The sequence below is a fragment of the Rhea pennata genome, chromosome 8 (assembly GCF_028389875.1).
Source record: "Rhea pennata isolate bPtePen1 chromosome 8, bPtePen1.pri, whole genome shotgun sequence".
NCBI lineage: Eukaryota > Metazoa > Chordata > Aves > Rheiformes > Rheidae > Rhea > Rhea pennata.
This window is the reverse complement of record NC_084670.1, coordinates 32350877-32375875: the sequence shown is the minus strand read 5'-3', so window position 1 is coordinate 32375875 and position 24999 is coordinate 32350877. Positions and strand designations below refer to the sequence as shown.

At 38.4% G+C, this 24999-nt stretch overlaps 1 protein-coding gene across 1 annotated transcript in view; it reads right to left on the bottom strand.

Moving 5' to 3' along the window:
* The window catches only part of DHX9 (DExH-box helicase 9), a 28239-nt gene extending 3687 nt beyond the window's left edge, over positions 1-24552 (bottom strand). Inside the window, exons 1-24 of the mRNA XM_062581527.1 lie at positions 24417-24552; positions 21937-22077; positions 20604-20721; positions 20243-20355; positions 19692-19840; positions 16217-16263; positions 15405-15541; positions 14732-14821; positions 14470-14631; positions 13185-13262; positions 12646-12837; positions 11868-12009; positions 11267-11349; positions 9865-10021; positions 9199-9299; positions 8284-8497; positions 7997-8091; positions 7734-7807; positions 6925-7077; positions 5084-5244; positions 2995-3106; positions 2156-2317; positions 1873-2000; positions 538-767 (exon numbers count right to left, since the gene is read on the bottom strand). Coding sequence (XP_062437511.1) covers positions 538-767; positions 1873-2000; positions 2156-2317; positions 2995-3106; positions 5084-5244; positions 6925-7077; positions 7734-7807; positions 7997-8091; positions 8284-8497; positions 9199-9299; positions 9865-10021; positions 11267-11349; positions 11868-12009; positions 12646-12837; positions 13185-13262; positions 14470-14631; positions 14732-14821; positions 15405-15541; positions 16217-16263; positions 19692-19840; positions 20243-20355; positions 20604-20721; positions 21937-22077; positions 24417-24527 — 3150 coding nt within the window. The 5' untranslated portion in view covers positions 24528-24552. The remainder of the gene's footprint in view (positions 1-537; positions 768-1872; positions 2001-2155; positions 2318-2994; positions 3107-5083; positions 5245-6924; positions 7078-7733; positions 7808-7996; positions 8092-8283; positions 8498-9198; positions 9300-9864; positions 10022-11266; positions 11350-11867; positions 12010-12645; positions 12838-13184; positions 13263-14469; positions 14632-14731; positions 14822-15404; positions 15542-16216; positions 16264-19691; positions 19841-20242; positions 20356-20603; positions 20722-21936; positions 22078-24416) is intronic.
* Between the last annotated feature and the right edge of the window lie 447 nt (positions 24553-24999).

Genomic DNA, 24999 nt, shown 5'->3' with positions numbered 1-24999 from the left:
AACTAATGGCACAGAGGAAAAGGTCACAGGGATCCTGGGAGAAGTAATAGGTGGTTGTTCCAGAGTATTCCCTGAATTCATTTTTTTTTCTGAGAGGCTTTAAAAAAACAGGAATTGCCCTGCTGGGATGACAAACTACTTACATACCAGAAAGTGAACACCCCACTGCCATAGTACATTTTCCTGTTTTTCCTCTCGATTCTTAAGCAGAAAAAAATGATAGACAGAAATTCTCTAGTGCTTAGTAGTATGGCAGAGCTCCCCACAGCAGTCTCTTAAAGTTACGGATAAGATATTTTTCTCTATGACCTAGCTGTTTTGACAAGACTCAGGAATTTTCTCTGCATCCAAGATCTCTACCTCTGTTGAATTTGACTGGTTGAAAGTTACTGTGAGGACTGAATGGCCTAAGGTTCACTTTCTGAAAAATACAAACTAAACGTTACCCAGTGTCTAAGAGGTTCTTTTTAGTAAAGAAGCTATAACAAACAAGACAACTTGGCTGCATGTGATCAAAAAGAAGTTCAAAGTGTTTACCTTTTCTCCAAAAACAAAAAAAGGTGATGGATACTTCACGTCTTGGCTGCTGAAAGGGCAGTTGACGGACGACTTGTGGATAAGTGCATTGCGCCCCTCAGTGGTAAGAATCTTCCTCTTTTCCTTGTGGTAGCACACATTGGGGTAGACCCCAAAAGCAAGCAAGGAGATTACGACGTCCAAATTATTATCTGGTCCAGTGTTGTTAAATGCTTGAGTCATCAAACATTCTGTTGACAGAGAACAGAAGACTGGCTAGCATCCACGAGTCACGCACGACATGTAGCACAGCTAAGTTGTTTAGGACCCCAGATCCAATCATCTATTGATTCAGTCAAACTGGTAGTTGAGCATCTGTTCTCAAAAGACCTCTGCACTCCAAGCATTTCATTATTGCATTCAATTTTTAATTATGGAGAGCAAAATGCTCAAAAATAAAAAGTAGAAAGAGACGTTTCAACCCCCCCCCCCACCCCTCGGCAGCTCTTCAAAAAACAAGGGGAGAGAGGTTTGCCCACAATTAGCTGTACCACAGCGTGTTTCCTGTCATCTATTTTGGGGGAGGTCAGAATGGATGTTTTTATTCGTGCTGTGTTACAAGCATCTCTGAAGTTTCTGATGGCTTCTTTTTAGGTTACCTTGCCCAGAGGTACAGTTAAGAATAAACGCAGCAATGATCCTAACAGAAGGGTGGGAGTCAAGGGGAGTGGGGGGAATTAAAGGAGTATCAAAACCAGGAAAGGGAGATGAACACGTGCTGAATCCAAACAGAACAAACCTCTCAGGGATGTTAGGCAAATTCAGCACCTGATCAACTTGAAGAAATACTTTAAGAGGGCCTTTTTAGAAAGCTGAACATTTGTTGTGTTACTGCAACAATCCCTTCTGCTGCACAAACCCGGAAAAGCACAGGGCAGAGAGCACACTGTTTAGATCACACAGAGAAGCAGCACTGAGAGCGACCAACTCCCTTAGGCTAACAGCTGAGCTGGTGTGCAAATGCTGTATCAGCATGAGAAGAGGGGGGAAGCGCAGCACTTACAGAGCACGTTTAGGGGATGCGACAAATGAAGAAAGAAAATTAGAGAGGTAACTCTCCAAGAACAACTGTTTAATATTTTTTTTTTTATTTTGCAACTCTAACCTCAGCTTCCAAATACTTCCTATACTGCACAGCAGCCATCACAATTTCTCTGGTTTAGACAAGAAAAGAATGAGACAACACTAGAATTTCACCCAAATGCAGCTGTAGAAGAAGAACAGCATTATGGGAAAACCACTCATCTTGGAATAAAAAAATGCAATCATTAAATTACTATATCCAAGCAGAATCACCTTCTGGGAAGCCACAATTAGTAAGTATATCTTTCAGCTGGACTTTTGCTTCCCAAGTCATTCTAAGAGTAGACATGTTAAGTCTTTTGTGTTCACAAAATCTCATTTCCGCTTCTTCACCGCCCATTCTAAAACAGAAACAGATTAAATTAGATGTCTGTCCAAGGAGAGGTATGACAGTCTAGCCACGCAAAGCAGCCACTGACTGTCTAGTCAGGTCACAAAATTGGGCACCCCATGTTATCCATAGCTTCTCATCAAATTTTTTGGCCACACAACATACCTTGCATCATCCCAGGCTTGGAAGACTGAGAGCAGAGCAACATGATCCGAAAACCTGTTCCCAGCAAAATTCCTGTGGACATAACCCAGCCGTTTGCCCTCACTGATGAATGGCTCAGGGAAGCAGGTGGCTGCAGAGATGGTACAAACAGCATCTCCCACACTGAAACAGAAACCACAAAAGGAATCGGGATGGGGTTTGTTCACAGTATTGCTGCCAGCAGCTGCTACAGCCTGTTGCTATGAGTAAAAACTTCCTGCTTGAGGTTAGAGACCTTAGTAATTTGGCCTTTGTCTACTAGACTTCTTTATAGAATCACTTCCCAGAAAGTGGATGTTAAATCACTTCAAATTCCAGTAGCTAACCTTCCCACAACAGCAAGTGTTCACAGGTCCTTTGTCCTCCTTTTTTCCCCTTCCCCCTACCCACACACAGTTCTTTTCACCATCTTCTTCTGAGTAAAAAGACCCTACAGCCATCACAATTGCAAACAATGGTTCTCTACTTCTATTGAAGCAAAATCTTTGAATTCATTTTTCTCTTTATCTAGGTCTCAAATACCACATTTCTGCTACACTGAAGTACTTGGAGTCCCATTCTTACTTCATAAATATTCAGGTTCTACTGGTCCCTTTCAGTTCCTCTGCATTTCATGAATATTTTATTCCCTATACTAAAAGTTACTTATCCTCTACATTCATGAATATTCAGTTTCCTATACCAAGCAGGGGCACTGGTTGCTCATCTGGATACATTATTTTTTCTCTTGTAGAGTGCATGTCTAGGGGCTCAGGAATTCAGAGAAACAGCAAAAAGAACACTGAGACTTCTAAACTTACTAAAAAATACAGCCCATTATCATCATCTTGCCAAGACGAGGTTCAATGGGAAGTTTGGCTAGGATTCTTCCAAGAGGTGTCAGCTCATCATTGGAATCCAGGGCATCAAGCTCTGAAACAAAATCTCTTGTATTATCAAAGATGGTTGTCTAATCCAATCAATCCTTGGATAAGAAATTCAGATTTTAGTAAGTGTATTTATACAGAATATCACCTATATTTAAGTTTAATCTTGTTTACGATACTGGCATCCTGATTTTCAAAACCACTCTAGGTTTAAAAAAACACATTTTATTTTGCCCTTATATTTTACCACCTTTTCCACAACTAAAATAATTAGTAATTAATTCATGTACATATTTTTCCATTTCTTTTAAATTTTAGCTTGCTTTTGTACAAACCACTTAATGACTGAGTTCTACATGGAACAAAAGATAAAGGCCAGGAAAGCTGAAAACCCTATTAAACTTTAAATAAAGTTTCTAAAATTGATCTAATCTTATCCGATTTCTGCCTCACAAAAATCAAAGCAGGCCTGCGACAGCCAACTGTAAAGTCCTCATTTCAGTTCCCAAATCACAGAGCCCCCAATTCATCAAAAAGAGAATATTATCACTCTTCCATAAGGCTTTGCTATTCAGAGGATTTGTTTGATTTTCTCTCTTTCTCCTATGCAAACATTGCCACCCAAGCTCATCCTCTAAGCTGTTAAACCACTGCTAATAATAAAGTCAGGCAAGTATCTGTTGCTATTTGCTATACAGACAGAAGGGTCTCATGAGTCATCTTAACTTTCTAGCCATTTGATCATAATCATTAAACTTCATTTCATGAAATTTAGTAGGTTTTTTTTTTTCAGTTCGCTTAACAAACAAAAATGATACAAACGTGATGTTTTTAAATATCCTTCTAAGATCTAAATGAAAAACGCAAATTTATGCTTCACATACTGCATTTACAGACTTAGGCATCACCTACTCCGGAAAGCTTTAACATAATTAGAGCTTTACTGTTGATAAAAACAAGTTCTAGTGCCTCAGCAATAAAATGGGAAACTGAATAAAGAAATCTTTAGCTACTATTTTTGCTACTGTCTACTGAACTCAAACGTCTAAGGAATACTTTGGGTAAGATTTTTTAACATCCTAAAAATTTAATGCTAGTCATATACAAACACCAAAAAATCACAGGTCATCTAGGAAATTGAGGCACCTGTAGAAACACTGATTCGTTGTTAATGCTTTTCCCTCTGCTTTTCATTTCTTATCAGCTGTGTTAAAAAAAAAAAGTACTAAGTTTTCAGATCATAATGTCATTAAACTTGAATATGTACCTCTAACTATGTTTTTAATTCTGGTCTCCTCTATATACGAACAATGTAAGAACTTGTGTAAAGAAACTCACAACATCAACAATGAAATAAATATTTCAGTTCTTACAAACGTTAAAAAATGCTTATCTAATGACATTTGCAAAGCTTGCTGAGGTTGTAGATCACTGCTTTAAGCCCAAAGCATAAATTTCAGGCTCCCACTGTTTCATTCTGTTCGTTCTCTAGCTAGTTCCTTGAAGAAACTGAGGAGACTGCTTAATCCCATCTCAGTTTCTCCTGTATTATGAGGATATTGATAGTTGTATATCAAGATACTGGGAGGTTAAATTCTTTTACAAAATACTGAGATCTTCAGTCAGCAAACTGTAGAAAGATGTAATTGTATCAGAAACCAAACCCTCTTTTTTTTTAGCAGTTCTGTAAATGCTTTAGTAACTGGACTGAGTCTTCATCAGATAGAAGTGTTACAGCAGGTAAACACGGAGCTGGAAGCTAGTGTAGGTTGCTGGTAAAATAACAGGCCTAAAATTTGAAAGCCTAAGTTTGTTAAAGGAATGAAACTTTGTTTGGGAATTTAAATATTTCTTCAGCTGAAAGAAGACACTACACATAACGCGCCCAGGAAACACCTCGCTTCTACTCGAACAAACAGTCTGAAAGGGAGATGTTAAACCAGTCTGTAAGTGATCATTATACACTGGGAGTCATTTACAGTCTGCTTCACTAACACACAGTCCTGTGGATAAACAGTGGTACCTCTTAGCGTGTGTTCTGCTTCAATCACTGCATCCAAAGGCGGTGGCTCTATTGCTTTGGCCAAAAATTGACCAATCCCTCCCAGCCGCAGTAATTTGATGCTCAAGGCAATTTCATGAAGTGGTGTTCGAAACATTTCAGGTGTCATATGAGTTTCAAGCCTAGAACAAGAAGAAAACCAAAAGAGCCCTTATTTTTCTGAACATAAGCTTTGATCAGCATTGTATTTCATTACATCTGTGTAAACTATCAACTTTCAAAGCAAACACTGTCTCCCAGCCAATTTACTAACCTAGCCTCATTGTGCTCCTATAAATATTGTTAGAAGTGCCTAAGTTATCTTCCACTCGTCTAAATTCTCTTCCCAGGGTAAGCTTACAACAGAAATGCACAGCTGGTATGGCCCACACATCACCAGTAACCAGTGCTGCCTTGTAGCATGAGCTGAACAGAGAATTTGCATGGTTGCAGCCCCTAGAGCCGCATCGTGGCTGTGTCCAGCCCCATTCTTGCCTCTTTACAACTATTACCCGTATTGCTAAGACAAGTCATCCATTCATGGGAGAGACAACCCACTTTCAGCCTGCCTCCTATTATCATTTCCCTACTTGTTATTCTATCACCTCTATACAACCCAACTCCACCTGTGAATTCCTACTTGGATCTCTTAGAAGAGTATTTTTGACACTGTTTCCAAAAGCATTTTTCTGGTAGCAAAAAGACCTGATGGAATGAGATAGAGCACTTGCATCTATCTCTGGGGAAGTATTTTCAGTGATCATTTTGCTCACTAGTTCAACCATGAACTCTTACAAATGCCTCTGCTGTTAAGTAACAACTGCAGAAATTTCAAAACACCTTGAATAGATTTCCATTTAGTCGGTATCTCTCCCCGTACAAGTCTGCAATAGAAATCCTCTTTCCCTTCTGAGCAGTATGGATCTAGGACATTTAGTTTCTACATTCTTTGCAGGAAGTTGAACACAAGATCATTAAGTTCCACAACTACTTTAGTAGCCTAAAAATCAGTTCATTGTCAAACATTCTTAAAGTCACTACATCATTCTGTACTGCAAATCTAAATAACAAATTTTAGCAAATTTAAGTTTTTGATAAACTGATGCTTCCAGAAGTAACAAAAACTTGGACACTGATATATAGTTATGCTGTAGCTACTATCTAAAAAAAAAAGGCGCACTGAATGTTTTCTGAGGGAGATGAAATACTGAATGTAGCAGCTGTGTAGGCTCCTAAATTGGCAAAAGGATTTCCATAGCTCTAGCTATTGAGAAACAGTTTGGCACATAGAAAAGGTCAAAATTTCAGCAGCAAGGAAGCTGCTGCAGCAGCTGAGCAGCAAGAACAGGCTTCTTGGCCACAAAAGTGATGGAGGGAAAAGTAACATCTGTCTTCCCTGCTTTTTACCATCTCTCCGGTTTCAGATAGGTGACAGAACTGCCTGTATGGGAAGATGCCAGGCACCTGCAATTTTTCAAGGTTTGATACTAGAGCCTTAGTCTCATTTTCAAGTCCTTTTCTGCCATTTCTCAGTTCCCAAGCACTATTATTTTCCTCCTAGACGTTCTACAGTTTGCAATAAAGATCCTAACAATCGTATCATGAATTATTTGTCCACCTCCTACTATGGGTAGTAAAAAGCATATAAACATATGTATGGGTATTTTTAAGCAAAAAAAAAAAAAAAAAAAAAAAAAAAAAACCTAAGAATCACAGTATGAACTGACTTCATGATGGAAGTGTTTCCACTTCACCAGAAGTAGCATACAATTGTTCTGGGAGGACTCACAGGTTATTTTCTGAAAGAAAAGGCATAGTCTCACCTTTCAAAGCGAGCTCTACTGCACAAATGGAAACAAAATCCAGCACGCACACGGCCAGCTCTCCCTTTCCTCTGCTCCAAATTAGTTTTTGATGCCCAGACTGTGGCATAGTTTGTCATGTTATTGTGGGCAGTGAAGAGTTTCACTTTTTGTCTGTTACAGAAAAAAACAGAAGATCAGATAGTCTTCATCTTTGTTCCTGCCAAATCAGTTTCCTTACTTTATTCCTTACAGCCACACTGCTATTTAGAAAAAAAAAACATTCCCGTTTGACTAAATAACCTTTGGCTACTTAGTCATCTATCTGGAAGCTAAACCATCATGTTCTTCTTTATGAAGCAATGTCCCTAGCTATACACAGAATTAAGTTTTCAAAAGCATCTCAAAAGCTTAACATTTTCATGCAATCAGTGAAAATCCTATGTGCAATTTGGTCATAAAACAAATACAGCAAGACAGGATCCATAACAGACTCCAAGAATTTTCATATTTTCCATCCAACTATACATCATTTATAATATTCACTGGGTAGATTGCATATTTCAAATATGCACTGAGACCCCATGACAGCTCACATGAATAGCAGCAGCGTGAATGCAGCTGACCAAACAGCCTACTGAAATGCCAGTGTGGTTTGTAACTGTGTTAAACAGCTAAAGACAATGCAAATTTGTCTTGAGTGAGCTAAAGTACTCAAATTCAGCTCTGTATCTATGGGAACACAAGGCAGTTCTGTCCATTCAGGAAAAACCTTTTCTGCATTCCAAAGAACAGGATTTACAAAACACAAAGCTACTTCATGAACTCACTTGCAAGAGTCTATAACATAGACCACATCATTGATGGTAATGCTAGTCTCAGCAATGTTGGTAGATAAAATAACCTATGAAAACAGGAAATGCATATTTAAATATATTTGTTCTGAAAAAGTTAAGGTTGGACTGCAAGATAAAACACATTTCTTTCTGCAGGATAAAGTACATAACCTCTACAAAAGAAGTCAGCAACACACTCCATAAAAACGCAACACAGCAAACTATGTTACACTCCAGACAGAAAAAGACCCTCATACTTTGGTTATTCCAGGAGGCACAGGGTCAAACACTCGACGCTGTTCCTCACGAGGGATTTGTGAATGAAGAGGTAAAATTCTATACTGGTGGCCTCCTACAACACAAACACAAGAAAGTCAGTAACTACTGCTGCGTAATTCTCCTTTCTTTGCACAACACAACCACTTCTACCCACTCCTTCTCATGCATCTATACAAATCAATCACATTCAGCTCTCACTTTTACACAAAAGACAGCATTTCTTTTGGAAAAGTAGGTGAAATATAAGAAATACAGTTGCTTGTACCAAAGTGTGGATTCATTTCTAGATGCTTCTGCATTGTATATATCAAGTTCCAGCCAGGCAAAAAAACAAGTACAGCTCCTGGGACGTTCAGAGTTTCAATATACATTAGCAGGGCCTCAATGAGTTCAAAAGGAGTTTCCTTCTCATTCAGCTGAGCCATAGAACGTTTTGTTTCTGGGCCATACTCATCACTACAAATAAGGTTGCAATTGGCCTACAAAGGAAAAAAAAAAAAGGAACACAGATGAATTTACTCCATCTCTGGAAACTGTCTGGCCTGGTAAATAGAAAAGTGAGATGGGTGGATGGGGAAGATCATCTCAGGCACAGCTCACAGAATGGTTTACAATAAGCTAGTAGTCCTGCTTCCCAGCTTTAAGTACAAGAATGCAATTATAAATCAAAACAATTCAGCAATGGGAAACGAGTGAATTAATCTAACTTCCATTTTTTCACCTCTTGAAGCATTTCAGTTCTATTTATAGAGAAGTGGGATGACAAAACATGAGAATTTTACCTTCAACAAAAAAGGTTTTCAGTTTACAGGGACATTCAGAAGATTCAATTCTGTTTCTGAAGTTAACAGCAATTTCAGATATTAGAAATTTGAAAGTTGCTAAAAATGCTTATGTTCAACAACACTGAATAGACAACAACTTTACCTGCTACTCCATTATTGGAACAATGCACTTCCTCCTTTACATCACTCACTAACATCCTCAATAAATTTCTGCTTATTAATAAAGCTTATCAATTAGCCCTTATTACAGTGATCCTTGTTAAACAATGCTTTTTCAAAAACTTTTTGATCTCCTGTGTTTAGAGGGGGAAAAAAAAAACTACAGGTGCTTTAAACTAGAGCTACAGCCCTAACAAGCACTTGTTTATTTTTTAATACTGAAAAGTCAAACATACATCATCATCTTCACCACCTTCTTCATCCTTCTCTTTCTTCTTCTTATCCTTTGAAGGAGGAATGAACTGAGTCATTTGAATGCAATCTTCCAGAAAATACTCTGCAAGGACAAGTCATTAGTTGTCAAAGTGACCACTATAAGGCTGAATAAAGGAATACAACCCTTTTTACTATCACTTGAGATCCTTCCTAGTATGATCACAGTATTTCAGAAAATTGGTTTTAGAGCATGAAGTCAAAACTAGAGAAATCTCTCTGACTGTCAGCTTGGATTAGAATTTTTTATACCCTACTCCTCTGTTCAATATACTTCCATGTAACTTTTACTGCTTTTTGGGGGGGCTCATTTAAAGCTACTTCCCTCATTCATAATAATACAGATAACCGATCTGAAACATCACTAACTGGCTGTAATTATTCTCACCCTCCAAGGGAAAACATCCCAAGTGGTGGTGGGTTTTGTTTCGTTTTAAATTAAATGGTGTCGTGAAACTGTTTACTGTTACTGTCTACTTTGCCAGCCAGGTGCAAACTGTATCTGTAAGACACAAGGCAATCTAAATAAAATGCATACCTTGCTGTCTCCATATGCCTGCATATGACTTAATAAAAACAAAATCACTTAAAAAAAATAATTTTAAAAAAATGCTTAACTAATGATTTACCTTGAACGGGGAAGGTTCTACCAAAGACCTCAATGATAGGACAGTTGAAGAAGTATTCACAGAACATGCTAGTATCGATGGTGGCAGACATGAGGATAACCCTGATTTCAGGATATGCCTGAACTACATCTCTCAGCACCACCAAAAGAAAGTCAGTCTGTTTAAAAAGAGAGTAAGAGCATTGTTAATTTCCTACTCATAGAAAGAAAATTTCCAAAGAGTCCAGAAAGAACTGCATGGATGTGTAACCTTATCAAGCAGCACCTTTGCTGGATGAGAGAAGTAAAAACCATCTCAAAAATATTCCATAATCCGAAATAGTCATCAGTGCTTTATCTTGCAATATTGCAATTCTTGAGATAAGAGCATTTTAAGATTTCCAATGCAAAGAGGAGTTTATTCTTTTATTAGAATTGAAGGAACTGAAGAAAAGCCTTCAAAAATAACTTTCTTTGCTCTTAACAAAACACTACAACCTAAGGTGTTTTTAAATATAAAGTAGTTATAGTTCAAAAATAAGTAAGAATGATTTGGTGCAACTGTATGAAAAGCTTTGAAGTTCTGTATAAAAATAGCATTTATTTAGTTTTGTCCTTCAGTTAAGTAGGCCCTTATTTCAACAGGTCAAGTTCCATTCTCATATGAAAATCTGAAAATGTATACAGTACATCATTAATATAATCTTAATATATTAAGAGATGGGTCAGAAAAATTGGAATTGCAATTCCATTCAGATGAGTTCTCAGATTCTGTCAAAGTAAGCCTAAGCTTCACAGCAGGATTTAATGGTTTCTGTCACCCTTGGTGTGGCAAAGCTGAAAGATGTTTGGAAGAATCAAGGAGAATGCAACTGTCTTCAGTTTAATAAATTAAATGCAATCTCCCCAATTCTGTTTCCAACTTGTTGCATTTTTATGTCAAAACCAAATTTATTTAAACATACCACAGTCTAGATGGCAGCTTCTGTAAATACTACTGCTGTACCATTAAGATAATACAAAAAGGTCAGTAGAAAAAGCGGTGCAGAAAAAAAAAAGTGGGAAAAAAATTCATTGTTAACTGTTCCCTGAACCAATCCTGACTGTTGCATTCAGTGATGTCTCACTTTTGTTCAAAAAGTACTGGTATAATACTGCTCTATTTTCCAGAAAGTCTCAGGACATAGGAGACCCTAATGGGCAAAAGAGATAAGATAGCATTGCCCAAGCTCTTGATCTCCTGTTGAGGAAATAATTAATAGGAATTTTTAAAATCTCTTTACAGATGGAAGACTTGCATATACGGTATTCAGTAGAATGCACTATTTCCTTTTACATATGCACAATTACATAAGAACACATACAAAAGTAAAATAGCACAGAAGTATAGACAGAAATATGATCTAAATCACCAGGTAACTCACATTAATATCTCTCTCATGAATCTCATCAACAATAACGTGACTAATGCCACGGATCCCAGCCTCCAGCTTTCTCAGAAGAACACCTTAAGCAGACATAATAATTAGACGTTAACATAGGTAACAGCTCAATTTTTTTAATTTCAGATAAAACATCAAGAACAGTTTTACTATTTTAAAAAAGAAAAAAAAATAAGAATTATGCTAACTGTCCAACACATTTTACTACCTGCTACCATATTTCCATCTGTACATGCAGCAGGTAGGTACAAAGTGTTACTACTAGAGAGATTCATTCTTCCTTCCCACCCACCACCACTTCCCTTTTTGCCTTTTTCTAAAAACGACAATATATACCAATTTCATCTCCTTAAGTGATTGTTAGAGTCATATTAGATCTATATTTATTATCAAACTTCCAATGAGCTGAAGACCAAACTGAACTATTTTCATCCTTCCTTGACAGAAAACCTTTTCCTAACCAAAAAAAATTTACATCTTTTACATAGATTTTCTGAAAAAAATTGTGTTTCTGCTTTTGCTGCTAGCTCAAAGACTTCAGACTCATAAATCATAAGCTCCATACACAAAAAACACTACAGACCTACAGTGCAGAACATCACGCTGGCATGTGGCCGAGGAAGCACGGATTCAAATCGTACGCTGTACCCACAGCTCTGCCCCGGTTGTTCTCCTCGCTCATATGACACGCGTTCTGCTACAGAAACTGCACTAATTCTCCGAGGCTGTGGGATGAAACAGTTTTTCCACAACTTCATCATTAAGTTTTACTAGCTTAACAGAACACCACCCACCACCACAAACACAAAAATAATTTATAAAAATTATAGGTGTCTTTTCTTAAGATTTCTTTGCACAATAGTCATTACAACTGTAGTATCTATAACAGCAAGCTTTTTCCTTCTGAAATGGTTGATTATGCACATACAATTACAGAGGAGGGATAGAAGGATATATGGAAACTACCACCTGGCATTTGCTGAATTCTTTCCCCTTAAAGATTCAATAATTTTTCACGTGTGCAAAACACCAGTCAGAGTATCTTATCCTATCCAGAGAATGTGAAAAAAATAACACTTCAAATGCAGATATATATGATGCCGAGATTTCTCATATGTATTGTTCTTCCAAGCCCTACCTGAAACACCACAAACCATTAGAAAGTAGTACAGGGAGCAATGGCATTCATGTCATAGTGAAGTAAAGCTCCGACTCCTACACATAGCACCGAGAAGGCAGCTTCTTCAAGCTTTTATGAATGATGTCCATGATGATGATCAGATTATCAGCACATCCTAATAGATTATTTCTAGTATCCAGTCATGAAACTTAAGCAGTTGCATACGTAAAGTGCTCCTTACCTGTGTCACTACTATACTGCATTCTGCAGCTCTGTTGTTTTTGATATATTCATCCAGTATGTATTGTGGAACTTGTGTGGTTTTGCCACAACCTGTGGCACCACGGATTACAACCACAGAATTGTGATGGATGGCATCCAGAATTTCATTTTCGAAATTCTTCACAGGTAGAGCCTCCCTCTCTCGCAGTATCTGGGGGAAGTGGGGAAAATCACATTTCCAATCAAGTCCAAGCATCAATCTGTTCTACGCCACCTGCTTACTTCCTCTCACTCCTCTACAGAGATTTCACTTACTCAAAGGAAAAATTTATCATATAAGCTATAGGTTATTCTAACTAGACTCATAGAACAGCAGCAACATAGTTCCCACACCCATCCCAGTTTTTACTTAACCCACAGTAGCATCTAGTTCTTCTGAAAACTTGGCACATATTACTACCGAAATCTACAGAACTCCGCACTGTGCGTTACACTCAGCCTCTTTTGGAAGAGGCTAAGACTAGCACAAGCATGCCAAATTACAGGAAGAGCACTCACCCTTTGTAATTCTTGATCTTGCTCCAACCGGTATACAAGATCATTTTTCAAATCCATGCTTATTTGCTCTGGAGTGACCTGCACAGTAAACACATTTTTTTGGAGACTTGTTGATGCTTTATTTAATTGTATCGTAACTTTATTATAAAATCAGTCACACCAGTTCAGCAATTCCAAATAAAGGACAATGCCTTATATAACTCCCTGAAATAAGTTATGCAGATGAGCTGTCCTGTTTTGTTCATTAGTGTGTTGATATTAAATGGCCATCCTCAGAAGTTTTTCAGAAAGACCCCAGAAACTGAAAAAGCCAGAGATACTCAGATATTGAGATACTCAGATCATCACTGAGACAGCAGGTTTTTTTAACGTAAAGAATAAGATAATGTAAGTACATTACTACTCACACAACAGTAGTTGAAAAGTGAAAACTGATAGGAGAGAAAAATTTATCTGATAAATTCAACTAAGAAAGAATTTTAAAGAAATTTTCACATTTGCTACCAAAGGGCTGACTTGTTTTACTAAAAGGAAATTAGCTGTACCATAACTAGCAAATAGAAATCCTAAAGAGACGTGAAGCTAGCTCCCTTTGCGATGTCAGTAAATATGTTCATTATCCATTTTAAGTAGCAACTCAGTTTTACTAAGCTCGGTATTTTAAATCAAAACCTAAATGAACAATGTTAAACAAAAATCATTCGTGGGAAAACCTTCAGAGGAAAAAAATGTATTAAATTGTTATTTTGGTCATAAGTACTTTGCTCCCCTGTAGTAGGAAACTGAAGTTCCTGTCCTGAGACTCTTTGCTGACTAGGTTATGCTGGTGGCCAAATTCAGCCTGTTGTACTTGGCACCATACTATTTCTTCTCTTCTTCCTCATTTTACAATACCACGTTTCTGTTTTTTAAATCATCCTGTAGTGAATGGGACTAGAAACAATGAAAAAGCAAGCAGTCATGTTATGCAGCAACACCACTCGGAACACTTTCTCCTTCCAAATACGGAAAGATAGGATTTAATGGCTGCACGATAGCAGGCAAAAAATAAATAAACAAAGCAAAGAATTGGAACATCCAGGACACTGCTGCTTAAGGGCCTAACAAAACATGAATTAAATACAAAGAATTCCTATCAGTGAAAGGACTCCTTCCCTCCAGGTCAAGAAGGGAAGAAGTTTTATTTTCTCTTTTGGAACAGCTCAAAAGAAAGTCTGAGGAAAAGAGCATTCAAAAGTCCCAAAAGCAAGAAAACAAAAACAAGTCAATTTTTGAGCTGTCTTACATTAGCCAGAGGACCCTCATCAATATTGCAGCTGGTCCAAGGGTTCCAGTTGGGCTGAGGTGGTGACCATGGAACAACTCCCATTTGACTTTGCTTCTGGGATGGTTCAAAATGTGCCAGCTTTCCAATGTTAATCAGAACTGGATTCCTGGGATCTTCAGGCTATGCTTCCATAAGCAAGGTAGGCAGAGAAAGACAAAGGCATTAAACAAGCAGGCCTGGTGTTACATACTGGAGTGAAGTATCTGAAACACACACTCACCCGTGGGACAGTCTCCAGAGACAGCTCCCGTACAATGTTTTGCAGCTGATTTTCTAAGTCAGAAGAGATCGATACTTCATAGGGTTCCACCTATTAAGTGGAATATTATTAAATATTTTAAAACTACATGTAGGTATACACAAAAATACAGACAATGAAAGTAAGAACTGCAGACTATTAGAGAGTATACTGAACCAGCAAATAGTTCCTAGCACAACAAGGCAGAACATCATCATCAGTTCAAAACTCACATTCTTAAAACATTTTGCCAACTTCCGGCCCGACAAGAATCTGTAGAATAGTTTTAAATGTCTGAGTTTAACTGAACAAAAAAATGCCAAATGTTCCAGAGAACTGTATGTAGCACAAACAAAACTTTAAGCTTCTGGAAAATATATACTGATAAAAGCATTTGTTGCAAGTCCTGTTTCATCTAACATGCTATCAAATTCCTCTACTGATCCATTCACATACACACTAAGTTGTATTTCTGATACATATTACTGGCCAGACCTAAAATTAGTCACTTGTCCAAAGAATCAAAATGACTTATTAACTTCGTATCTCTTAAATATAGAGTGTAAACACTCACTCACTCCCTCATCATTCTAAGAGGGTGCTTGTACATCACTAAAACAAAAGCAACAATTTCTGGTCCTTCTGTCAGACTCACCGATTCTCCTTCCTTCTTCTTTGTCTGTCCAGAATAAGGTTCTATGACACCAAGATGGTAGAGTTGTCTAACTAAGGAAAGGGCACAAGACTGCGCTGCCAGCTTTTTGTTTGATCCATGCTCGCGACCGAAGATCCCTGCAGCACACAGAGCTTAGAGTGGCAGTGGCTGATGATGCAAACAGCTTCCACTACTACGATGGCCTTTGTGATTGTTCACACAGGCCAGATTTCATGGAGAGTCCCAACTCTTGATAAATGCAGAGTTCCAATATAAAATTCAACAAGGTTCATTTATCAGTTGACTCACATTAGCTACATAATGTTGTTTACCGACTTTCTGAGGAAATTCTGTAGTTAATAAAGGATACTTTGAGGTCTTTTCTGCCTACAGTATCTAAGGAAGTATGATTATCCTATACTAACCAACACCATCATATAAGCTTTTCTGCAATCTCAAAATAAATAGATACTATGCAAGCAAACCTACTGGAAACACATTAGACACTTGCATTTCTAACACATGTGAAGGACAAGTTACCAAGACAAACAAAAACTACCATAACTCTTAGGCATTTCTCTGCGCTCAGAGGAAAGATTAGTGGAAGCACAGAATAGACAAGGAGTAGAATGCAACAAACAACAGCACACAGAAAAGATTTCTGATCAGGAGACAAACATGAGCCTTCATGTGTGAAAGCGAACATGTAACTCCAACACCTAACTACAAGAATCCATACACAAGGGTTCTACCTGCTTCTCTGCACCAATGCCAATCATTTGCTAAGACAAAAAATAGAGAGAAACACTTACTTCTGCCCAGTTGTTTTACATAAATGTTCATTTCTGCAATAAAACTCCTGTAAAAGAAAGAACAAACACAAGGGCTACAATTACCAAGAACAGCGGAAATCGACCCTGCAAAATAGCCACTCTCCAGTTATTTTAGGCAAAGCACAAAACTCAACAATATTTTCTTACTTAATCCTTAAAGAAAAATGGTTTTATCATTTTAAATGTCTTTTGTTTTCCTCTGAATAGTATTTTGAGAAATGAAACCTCAAGCAAAAGACGTGTTCTTGAGTACTCAGAGATTTCCAATTCATCAGCGACCGGGGTAAAATATTAGTGATTGTGTCCCTTTAACCTCAAGTTAGAAGGTAACAAACTTGCTATCAATATAATCAGTAGATCTGTTAAGAAACCTGCAAATACTACTCTTCAGCATTGAAATTTAAAGCCACATATTAGGAAATATGCTCCAAACTCTCTGAGACAACAATTATAAAGCCTATAGCTTGTTAATGTAATATGGGCCAAAGTTAATAAATTCCATTAGGAGTCTGGGTTAATTAACTTGGATGCAACACTTGCTATAGCTACTCTTTTTCTACATTGTAGTTGCCACATATTTGGTCTGCACAGAGCACAGACAAAACTAAATCAGGTCATTTTGTCAAAGACTATGTTGGAAGTATCCGCATAGAAGGAGATTCAGCATCTGCATATTTTAAATTTCTTGAAGCCCTTAGTTCCATCTCCAGGAACTCAGTGAAAAGTAACTGCGTGCAGCTTAAGTAATAGTTTGCCCAGTAGCCCTGCAGCAAATTCATTTAATAGTCTACTGGTACATTTATTAGGCTTAAAGGAGTTAGAAAGCCATATGCCAATAATGGATGATGAAAAATAAAACCATGTTTTAGAAGTCACAAAAGCTAAGCACATATTTGTACAGATTGGAAATTAAAGCCAAGTTCTTGTAAGATTGTATTTAAACTTGCAAACATGATTCAAGATGTGTGACTGGACTTAATCAGACGTAGCTCCTCTTTGAAAACTATGGCACTGGTACTTCCACAGCTGCAGGCAAAACCTTGCAGCTGTGTCCTTGATTTCTTGCTGTAAATAGAAGAAAAGGTTAGGTGTTAAAACCCCTTCCTTTACTACTAGTGAACTGACCTTCATGCACAGTGGCTTCACGGATCAAAGGCCACTGGCTTTCAGGGACACAACAGCCAATTAAGGCATCGATGCCAGTATGTTTCTCAGCCAGGCCTACAGTCAGCATTCAATCTCATTCTCCTCCACCTAAGGGGAGAACAGCGACACCAAAATCAGTTTACAATAGAGTCCCATGAGATTGCTTAGTACAGCCTAAGCAGCCCATGTATGAACAAACACAGATCTCTGGTGTCGCCCACTGCTACCATCTTCACATGACAGAAGGAGGCGAAGGCATCCCACGCTACTAAAGGAATCCCAAAAGAGAAAAGTCACATTCCATCCCTTAATATTTAGTTCACAGTTTGTATTAGGAGAACCATACCCATATATACAATTATACTCTTCTTTCAAAATTGAAACAAACTTTCCAATTCCAAATTCTTCTACTATTACCAAGTTCTTATACCTACTCACTGTGATCCACTGAAAACAAAAAAAAATACATTTCTCCTTTAAAAATTTGGGATTAAGACTGACACTTTTCTTATGAAGACTATTACTATATTAAAAAAAATCACACTGGCAATATGAATGAGAACTGGTTATTTGTAATCTATATACATATATATGTGTATATATGTGTGTGTGTGTGTGTGTGTGTGTGTGTGTGTGTGTGTGTATATATATGTATGTATGTATGTATGTATATAAAAAAACCTCTCCTCAAAACTCCAAAAACATCCAAAATCATTCCTCTTATATTATATGTACCAAAAGGATTAAATCTAGTAGAAAAGTTTCTATCTTTTGCCTTCTGCCAAAGAAATGCTAGGACACATTAGGATTGTTTTCTACTTATCTGATCAGCTGCAGGAGATTTTTTACAGTTCCCCCTTCTGTCATTTCTTCAGGAGTAATTCACACGAGCTTTCCTGGGTGTAATGAATACTACACCCTGAAATGCTCTCCAGATGTACAGTTAGCAGGCTGAGAAACATACTGTCACCAGTGGCCACCTCATTCTGCTTAAGAATATGCATAGTAAATATATGGATTTTAACGCTTATACTTGCAGAAAACCTATCAAAATGAACTACAATCTGCAAACTATAGAATAAAAGAAGTGCTCAAGCATAACACCTGGAACAGACATGTATTAAGTTCCTAGTACTGTACAAGCTATTTTTTGTGCTGTTCATTCAAGGGAGAGAAATGCCCTTGCTTTAAGATGTAAATAGAGATGAAGCGACCAGGAGTTAAATTTTAAATGAGAATTCAGAACTTTGTCACCAATATACATATTTTAAATGCCTTAAATGATTAGGAGACGCAAACACAAAAGAATACCAGAAGCCTGGTATATATTCCAAGCAAGTCTCTCATGCCAGATGGTAATGAGAACTCACTTGTCTTTCTAAAAAATAACTGTCATAGAGAACAAATTTATATAAAAATAAAAAAATAAATCCAGCAGCAGCATGACATTACTTCTGAGCACAGCACATAATTATTTCACATGAATTAACACAAGGTCCCAAAGTTTTGATTTTTAAAGACTATTCCAAATGGGGCTAAAAGTTCAAAAAACGTAATTTCTTTGTGCATTATTTTCATTTGGGAGAAGCACATGCAGATTTTCAGTTCACTTACACCCTGCTGATGGAACAGGCAGAAAGTCAAAAAGGATTCAACTGGTTTCAACTGAAATTTAACACCCTCAAAACTCCTGCAGGAAGATCACTTTGATTTTGCCAAATTCATGTTTTCCAGTAGAAGATTCTGCTGAAAAACGTTAACCATAATAGAAATAAGATGCCCCTGAAGTACACTTCCAGCTAAGCAAGTGTAAGCTATACTTAAGATTTACTCAAATTGTACACAAGAAACTGCAGTTACACAAGCAACCACTGCAAGCAGTTCAGCACTCCCTCCATTCAAACTGATCTATCAGTTATTAGCTAGGTCACAGCAATCATCATAAAAGCAACATATCCATGAAAAACATCAGATAAAGATTTCTTCAGAGTTACTCAGATCTCAGCACCAACACTCATCACTCCTATTTCAAGATTTAGGGATGTTACAACTCTGAAACTGCATTAAACAGTCTACAAAGCAAGTCAGAGGCACTGAAATGAAGAGAAAAAAAAATATGGAAATGAACGTGGTTACACCTTTCTCCTATCAAGGACTTCGATTACTATCTTTCAAACTTTGTTGGCCATGGTAAAGAATACCACTTTCTCACATAGAACTGCAGAGCACTACAAGTAAACGTGTTAGATACTATCACCAAAACTATTTCTAACCCGTAATATATAGAAGGTGACTCAAACTACCAGACCTGTTGTGATCAGGCCCCACTTGAGTGTATTTATATTCTCCCTGAATCTTCTCCTTTTGGAAAAACTGGTTCAGACGTGCCTTAGCATTTTCCAAGGTCCAATTCCCATGAAGACCAGCATTTAAGTCCACTTCTTCTGACTCCAAGGTCTAATATTAAAAGAAACATTTCATTTATTGGTTTCTATTAAATTTCAATTCTAAACTTGTTATAACAAGTCTTTGAAATAATTTGTCTAGATACTGTAAATTAGTTAAGACTTCTTTACAGAAAATGCTAAGAAGTCTTCAGTATTTCCTAATTTTTGCAACAAACGTCTATACAAATAATCTGATATTCACAGCATCCAGAATGATCTATTTCAGCTTAAATAAATTAACTTTGTTAAAAGTCAGTGGGTACATCTTCAACTGAAGTTAAAACCAAGAGCAAAATATCAAATGAAAATTGCAAACCTGACTATAAACATTGGTAACAAATTAAATGAAGCAAAAGACATCTATTTAAGAACTAAAGTAAAGGCAAATAGAATATAGAATAGAATGACTTACTGCCTGCACTTCTTGTTCCTCTTTCCTCGAATAGTAATCTTTCAAATTTGCTCCCCGATCCCATTGAGCTCCACCACAGCCAGAGCTTCCAGGTGCTGCCCCTGGGTCATTATCTACCAGAGAAAAAAACAAAAAGTGTCTTTCCTCCAAATCACATTCTTGGCAATGGAGAAGTATTGCCTGGCAATCTCAATAGGACACGAATGCTCCCTCAGAGTTCATATGGTTATTCACACCTCTGCCTCAAAACTACAACAACTTCTGTCTTCTGTGTGCAGAATTATGACATCTGAAAAAAAAATAAGTCTATATACACACATTAGATCCACATACATCTAAATTCTAGTTTTCACAGACTTACCTATCTCAGCCTTTAGAATCAAATGTGGTGGAAGAGGTCCACCCAAAGCAGAACTGGAACCAGTAACATCTCTAGCTTCTCCATGCATCAGCCCATCAGGGGTATCACCACCTGCTGGCTACAGAAAAAAACAAAGGGAAATACCAGCACCTTTATACAGAAGAGTCTTTTTAGTAGTTAGCTAGATAATCTTAGGCAGCATAAAGAGCTCATGCATCATTGTGCAATAGCAACTGCCAAAGCTCCTCTTTAAACATGAAAGGAATGATTGTTGAATATTTGGCTTTTATGGGTGTTGTTTAATTGGATTTTCAACCAACCAACAAACAGCCCTGACTTAAAGTTCAGCAGTTACAAAACCAATTGCTTGAGCATCCAGGGAAAAATAACAGATATGGTCTACATCTTACATTCAAAGTAACTCATATAGATATTATGAACATACAAAAAAAACTGTAGGAAAACGTATTATGCCCTTAGTAAATAACAAAATTGCAGTTATCTACATAATTTGAATTCTTCCCTTTTTGAAACACATGTATTTAACTAACCAATCACAAGGCACAGAACATACTATCCCCATTTAAGATCTAGCTACGCAACACCATGCATCACCATGAAACTAACAACACAAATGAGACAGGTCTTGTTACCACAGGCCTTCACCTTGGCTTAGAGACAAAGCAAGCACTGCTCCAACACAGGTAACTGCTTTGACTATTCAAACTAATTACTTAATGTTATACAGATGTACTTGTAATGAGACACTGGAAACAAAGCATTCACTTCTCAACATTTACCATGTAGCTCTATGCTTTATTTATTGTACACTGCAACTACTGTAAAGATAGAATTATCTTCCTCCTCAGCTTTTATGTGATACTCATTACAGTGAAACTTGCATGGCTCATAAAACACCATAGAGAGCAGTGATTCTATTTCACACATGAAGAGCCAGGGTATAAAGTGTTTAAAATTTTAAAAATATTCAAATTTTCAGTGTCTGCTTTGAAGCACCTTTGTTGTTTTTGTTTCGTTTTTAAGTACACAACATTATATATCATATGACGCATTTAACACAGAACTCCCAGCATCAGATGTAAGTACTCAGCACTTTTAACATCAGGCTGTACCTCACAGGAACTCTGAATTCTATGCCAGCCTCATTAACTAGGCAGACTAGCTCGTATATATTTTAGCTTTCCAAGGTAGAAGTCCCACAGATTCAGTCTTCTTCACTGCATGTGGGTGCCAAACTGAACTCCAGGAATGAAGTACACCCAGACGCACTGCATCACAATTAGTCTTTGGCATGGAGAAAGCAGCAGCTTACCCCAAAAGTAGGAATTTCTTCACTCTTCATTTCATTCACTCGAACCAAGTAATTGACAAAGTCTCGAGCAGCATTGCTCTGCGCATCTTTCTTGTTAGTGGAATTGCCCATGCCAATGTAGTTAAAGCCTTCCACTCTAACCTGCAAATTAAAACGTAGATCTGCAGTAAGCACAAGTGAAAGTGTCTCGAAAAGGCAAAGTTATTTTTTCTATAGCTCTTCAAGGTATAACTTGTGGCCAGATATTTTTTTTTAATCTATTAAAGAAAATGTCAACAGTCCATTCTCAGAGAATGAGTATTTCCCAAAACTTTGTTGAAGAAAATGAATTGGTGTAGAAATGGACACTTTCAGCAAGTAGCAGCAAACTCTCCTCAGGTTCACCCTTCTCGGCCTTTAACCCAGTCCATCTCAAACAACAGGGACAGAACCAAGCTTGTGTTGTCTACTGTAGTTCCCTGTTATTATAGGCAGCAAATCATTATGCATTTCATAAACTGAGAACAATTTAAAGCAGCATCTTTCTATTCCTGCTAGTTTATCTGAGAAGCTGCTACAAAATTTGAGTACACAGAAGAAACCTTTTTGGCATTCTGAATTAACCAGACATTTTACAGGTATTTTTCTGCAACCACTGCCCTTCCTCTTAAACAGTTATTTTCCATCCTTATATATTTACACTTAGTTACCTCATTTCATCTGAGCTTCATTTGGATATAGACATTATGTACTTCTGATTTCCACTCCTCACTCTCAAAGTGAACACAACTGCATGTAACGTTCCAGTAAGCCCCAACTAGAGTCCTGTACAACAGCACAGATTCTAGATTACATTTATCTTTCAGTGCTGAATTACATTAGTAGATAATTCTCATTTTCTCATCAAAAACACATTCAGATAGTACTCTGCTTAAAAAGTTTCCAGCCTGCAACACTGACAATCAGCTTGGATTTACAACCACAGATCACATTAGGAAACTAACAGAGCAGTTATCTATCCATTCAGCTCTTACATTTCTACAGACACTTGCAGGGTATCAGCATTCAAGACACAGAACAGTTTAGCAATACAACCATACATACAATCACTTTGCCTGAACAATTATTAAAGACCAACATGTTATTTTACCTGTTTTCCCACAGAAATAAAATGTTAAGAAGTACCTTCAAAATAAGAGCAGCAGCACCAGCTCACTACTCCCTGCTGACACCCACTCCGTGAGTAGGCACTTTGCTGCTATCCAAAGAGGTTTTGCCTCATCACTAATTTCATAAAACTTTAAGATTTTTCATATAGAAGTGCAGCGCAAATTCAGATTTGGGGAGTAAAATACTCTTTCTGCATGAAACAGAAATCTGTACATAGCTGTTACAAGAAAAGAAAAGCACCTACATACCAGGAAGGAGAATACAAAGATCCTCAGTCTGATAACAAGCAGTATATATTCAAAGGTGGGGAAATAAAAGAACATAATCATTAGCCTCTATAGCAGGTTCTGCCAGAAAATTGAGAAGTCCAACAGATTTGGAAGTGCTCAGACACTCTTAGAGGTACTTTTAAAGATCCTACACAACTACTGATTCTGGGTGACAACAGGGATGCCAAGCAATAATCACTTCCATACAGCACCCATTCATTTGGGGTCACAGCATTCCCTCAAATCTTGACATGCTGTTCAGCCTCAATTACAGTATCAGTAATACTGGTCTAATACTACTGTGCTGCTCAGTTTTGCTATAGGGTTTTCCAGTATCAATGCAAGGGGGAAGGAAGGGTATAATGATAAATTCAATGTATTTAGTCCAAATCTACAATTTTTATTTATAACTAATCCACTCTTTATGGTGTTGGGCTTAGCATTAACTCCTTCTTGAGGACAATCTGAATTTTAAGTTCTCTGGTGGAGCACTCAGCACTTCAACAGCCATGTGCAGAGCAACATTGTAACAGCACACAGACTAGAAGCCAAGGTAATAGGATTTTCTTTCAATACAGTAGATGATCAAAATTCTTTTGGGTCACGTGTGGATACAAGTGTAAACGCACACATTCACTTTAAAGCAATAATTCTTTTTTATTGTAAGAACTTTTACCAGGTTACTTTATGTTCACAAGCCAATTCAGCACATTTTAAACCTACACATGAGAAATTTAAACCTGCAATCACCCGTTTGAACTTTAAATTTGCAATTACCTTCGAACACTGCACGAGCTAAGTGAACAGGTGTCTGGATATGCTAAGTTAAACTTCCAAGCTTTCATGCATCAGGGCCTTCTTTAAATTTTCACTATACCTTCGCTCCAAGCACCTCTTGTTATGCACCAAGAAATACTGTACATTTGTACAGGGCCTTTATACACACACAGTCTCGGGATGCCTCTTCACTGCTAGCTGTACCACTCTCTTCAGAAAACCTGCTAGCTCAGGGAGCCCGCTCCCAGAGAGGCCCCGCACGGCACCCCCGGCCCGGCCCCGCACCTCGCACAGGAACTTCTGCCGGTTCTTGGTGCCCGCCGCGCGGATCTCGTAGGCCGGCGTCACCTTCCTCTTGCCGCACCAGGCGTACAGGAAGTTCTTCACGTCGCCCATGGCGCGGGCTGCGGCCGCCGCAGCCGTTAACGGTCTTCGGGGGGGGGGGGGGGGGGGGCGCAGCGGCCGCTCCCCCCCGCGCGCAGGGGCGGGGCTAACGGCCGCCGGGCGCAGGCGCGCACCGCCCACGGCCGGCGCCCGGCCCCGCTCGGCGCGCCCGCCGCTACCGGCAACCGGCCCGCGGGGCCGTCCGCTGACTGTCTCACCCCGCAAGCAACGACGCGGGGGCTGCCGAAGGCGGAGAGCAGGGCGCCCGCCCTGCCGCGCGCTTCAAAATGGCGGGCGCGCGTACGGCGGCTGCGGCGGGACAAACGGAGCGGCGCGCGCGCGTTACCCCTCGCCAACCGGGGCGCCGCGCTCGTGGCAGAGCCGGCCGGCCGCGGGAGGGAGCGGCGGCTGTAGTCCAACGGGGACCCCAGGAAATTAAAAAAAAAAACGTGAAATCTTTAAATAGGAAGTCCTGGAGAAAGTA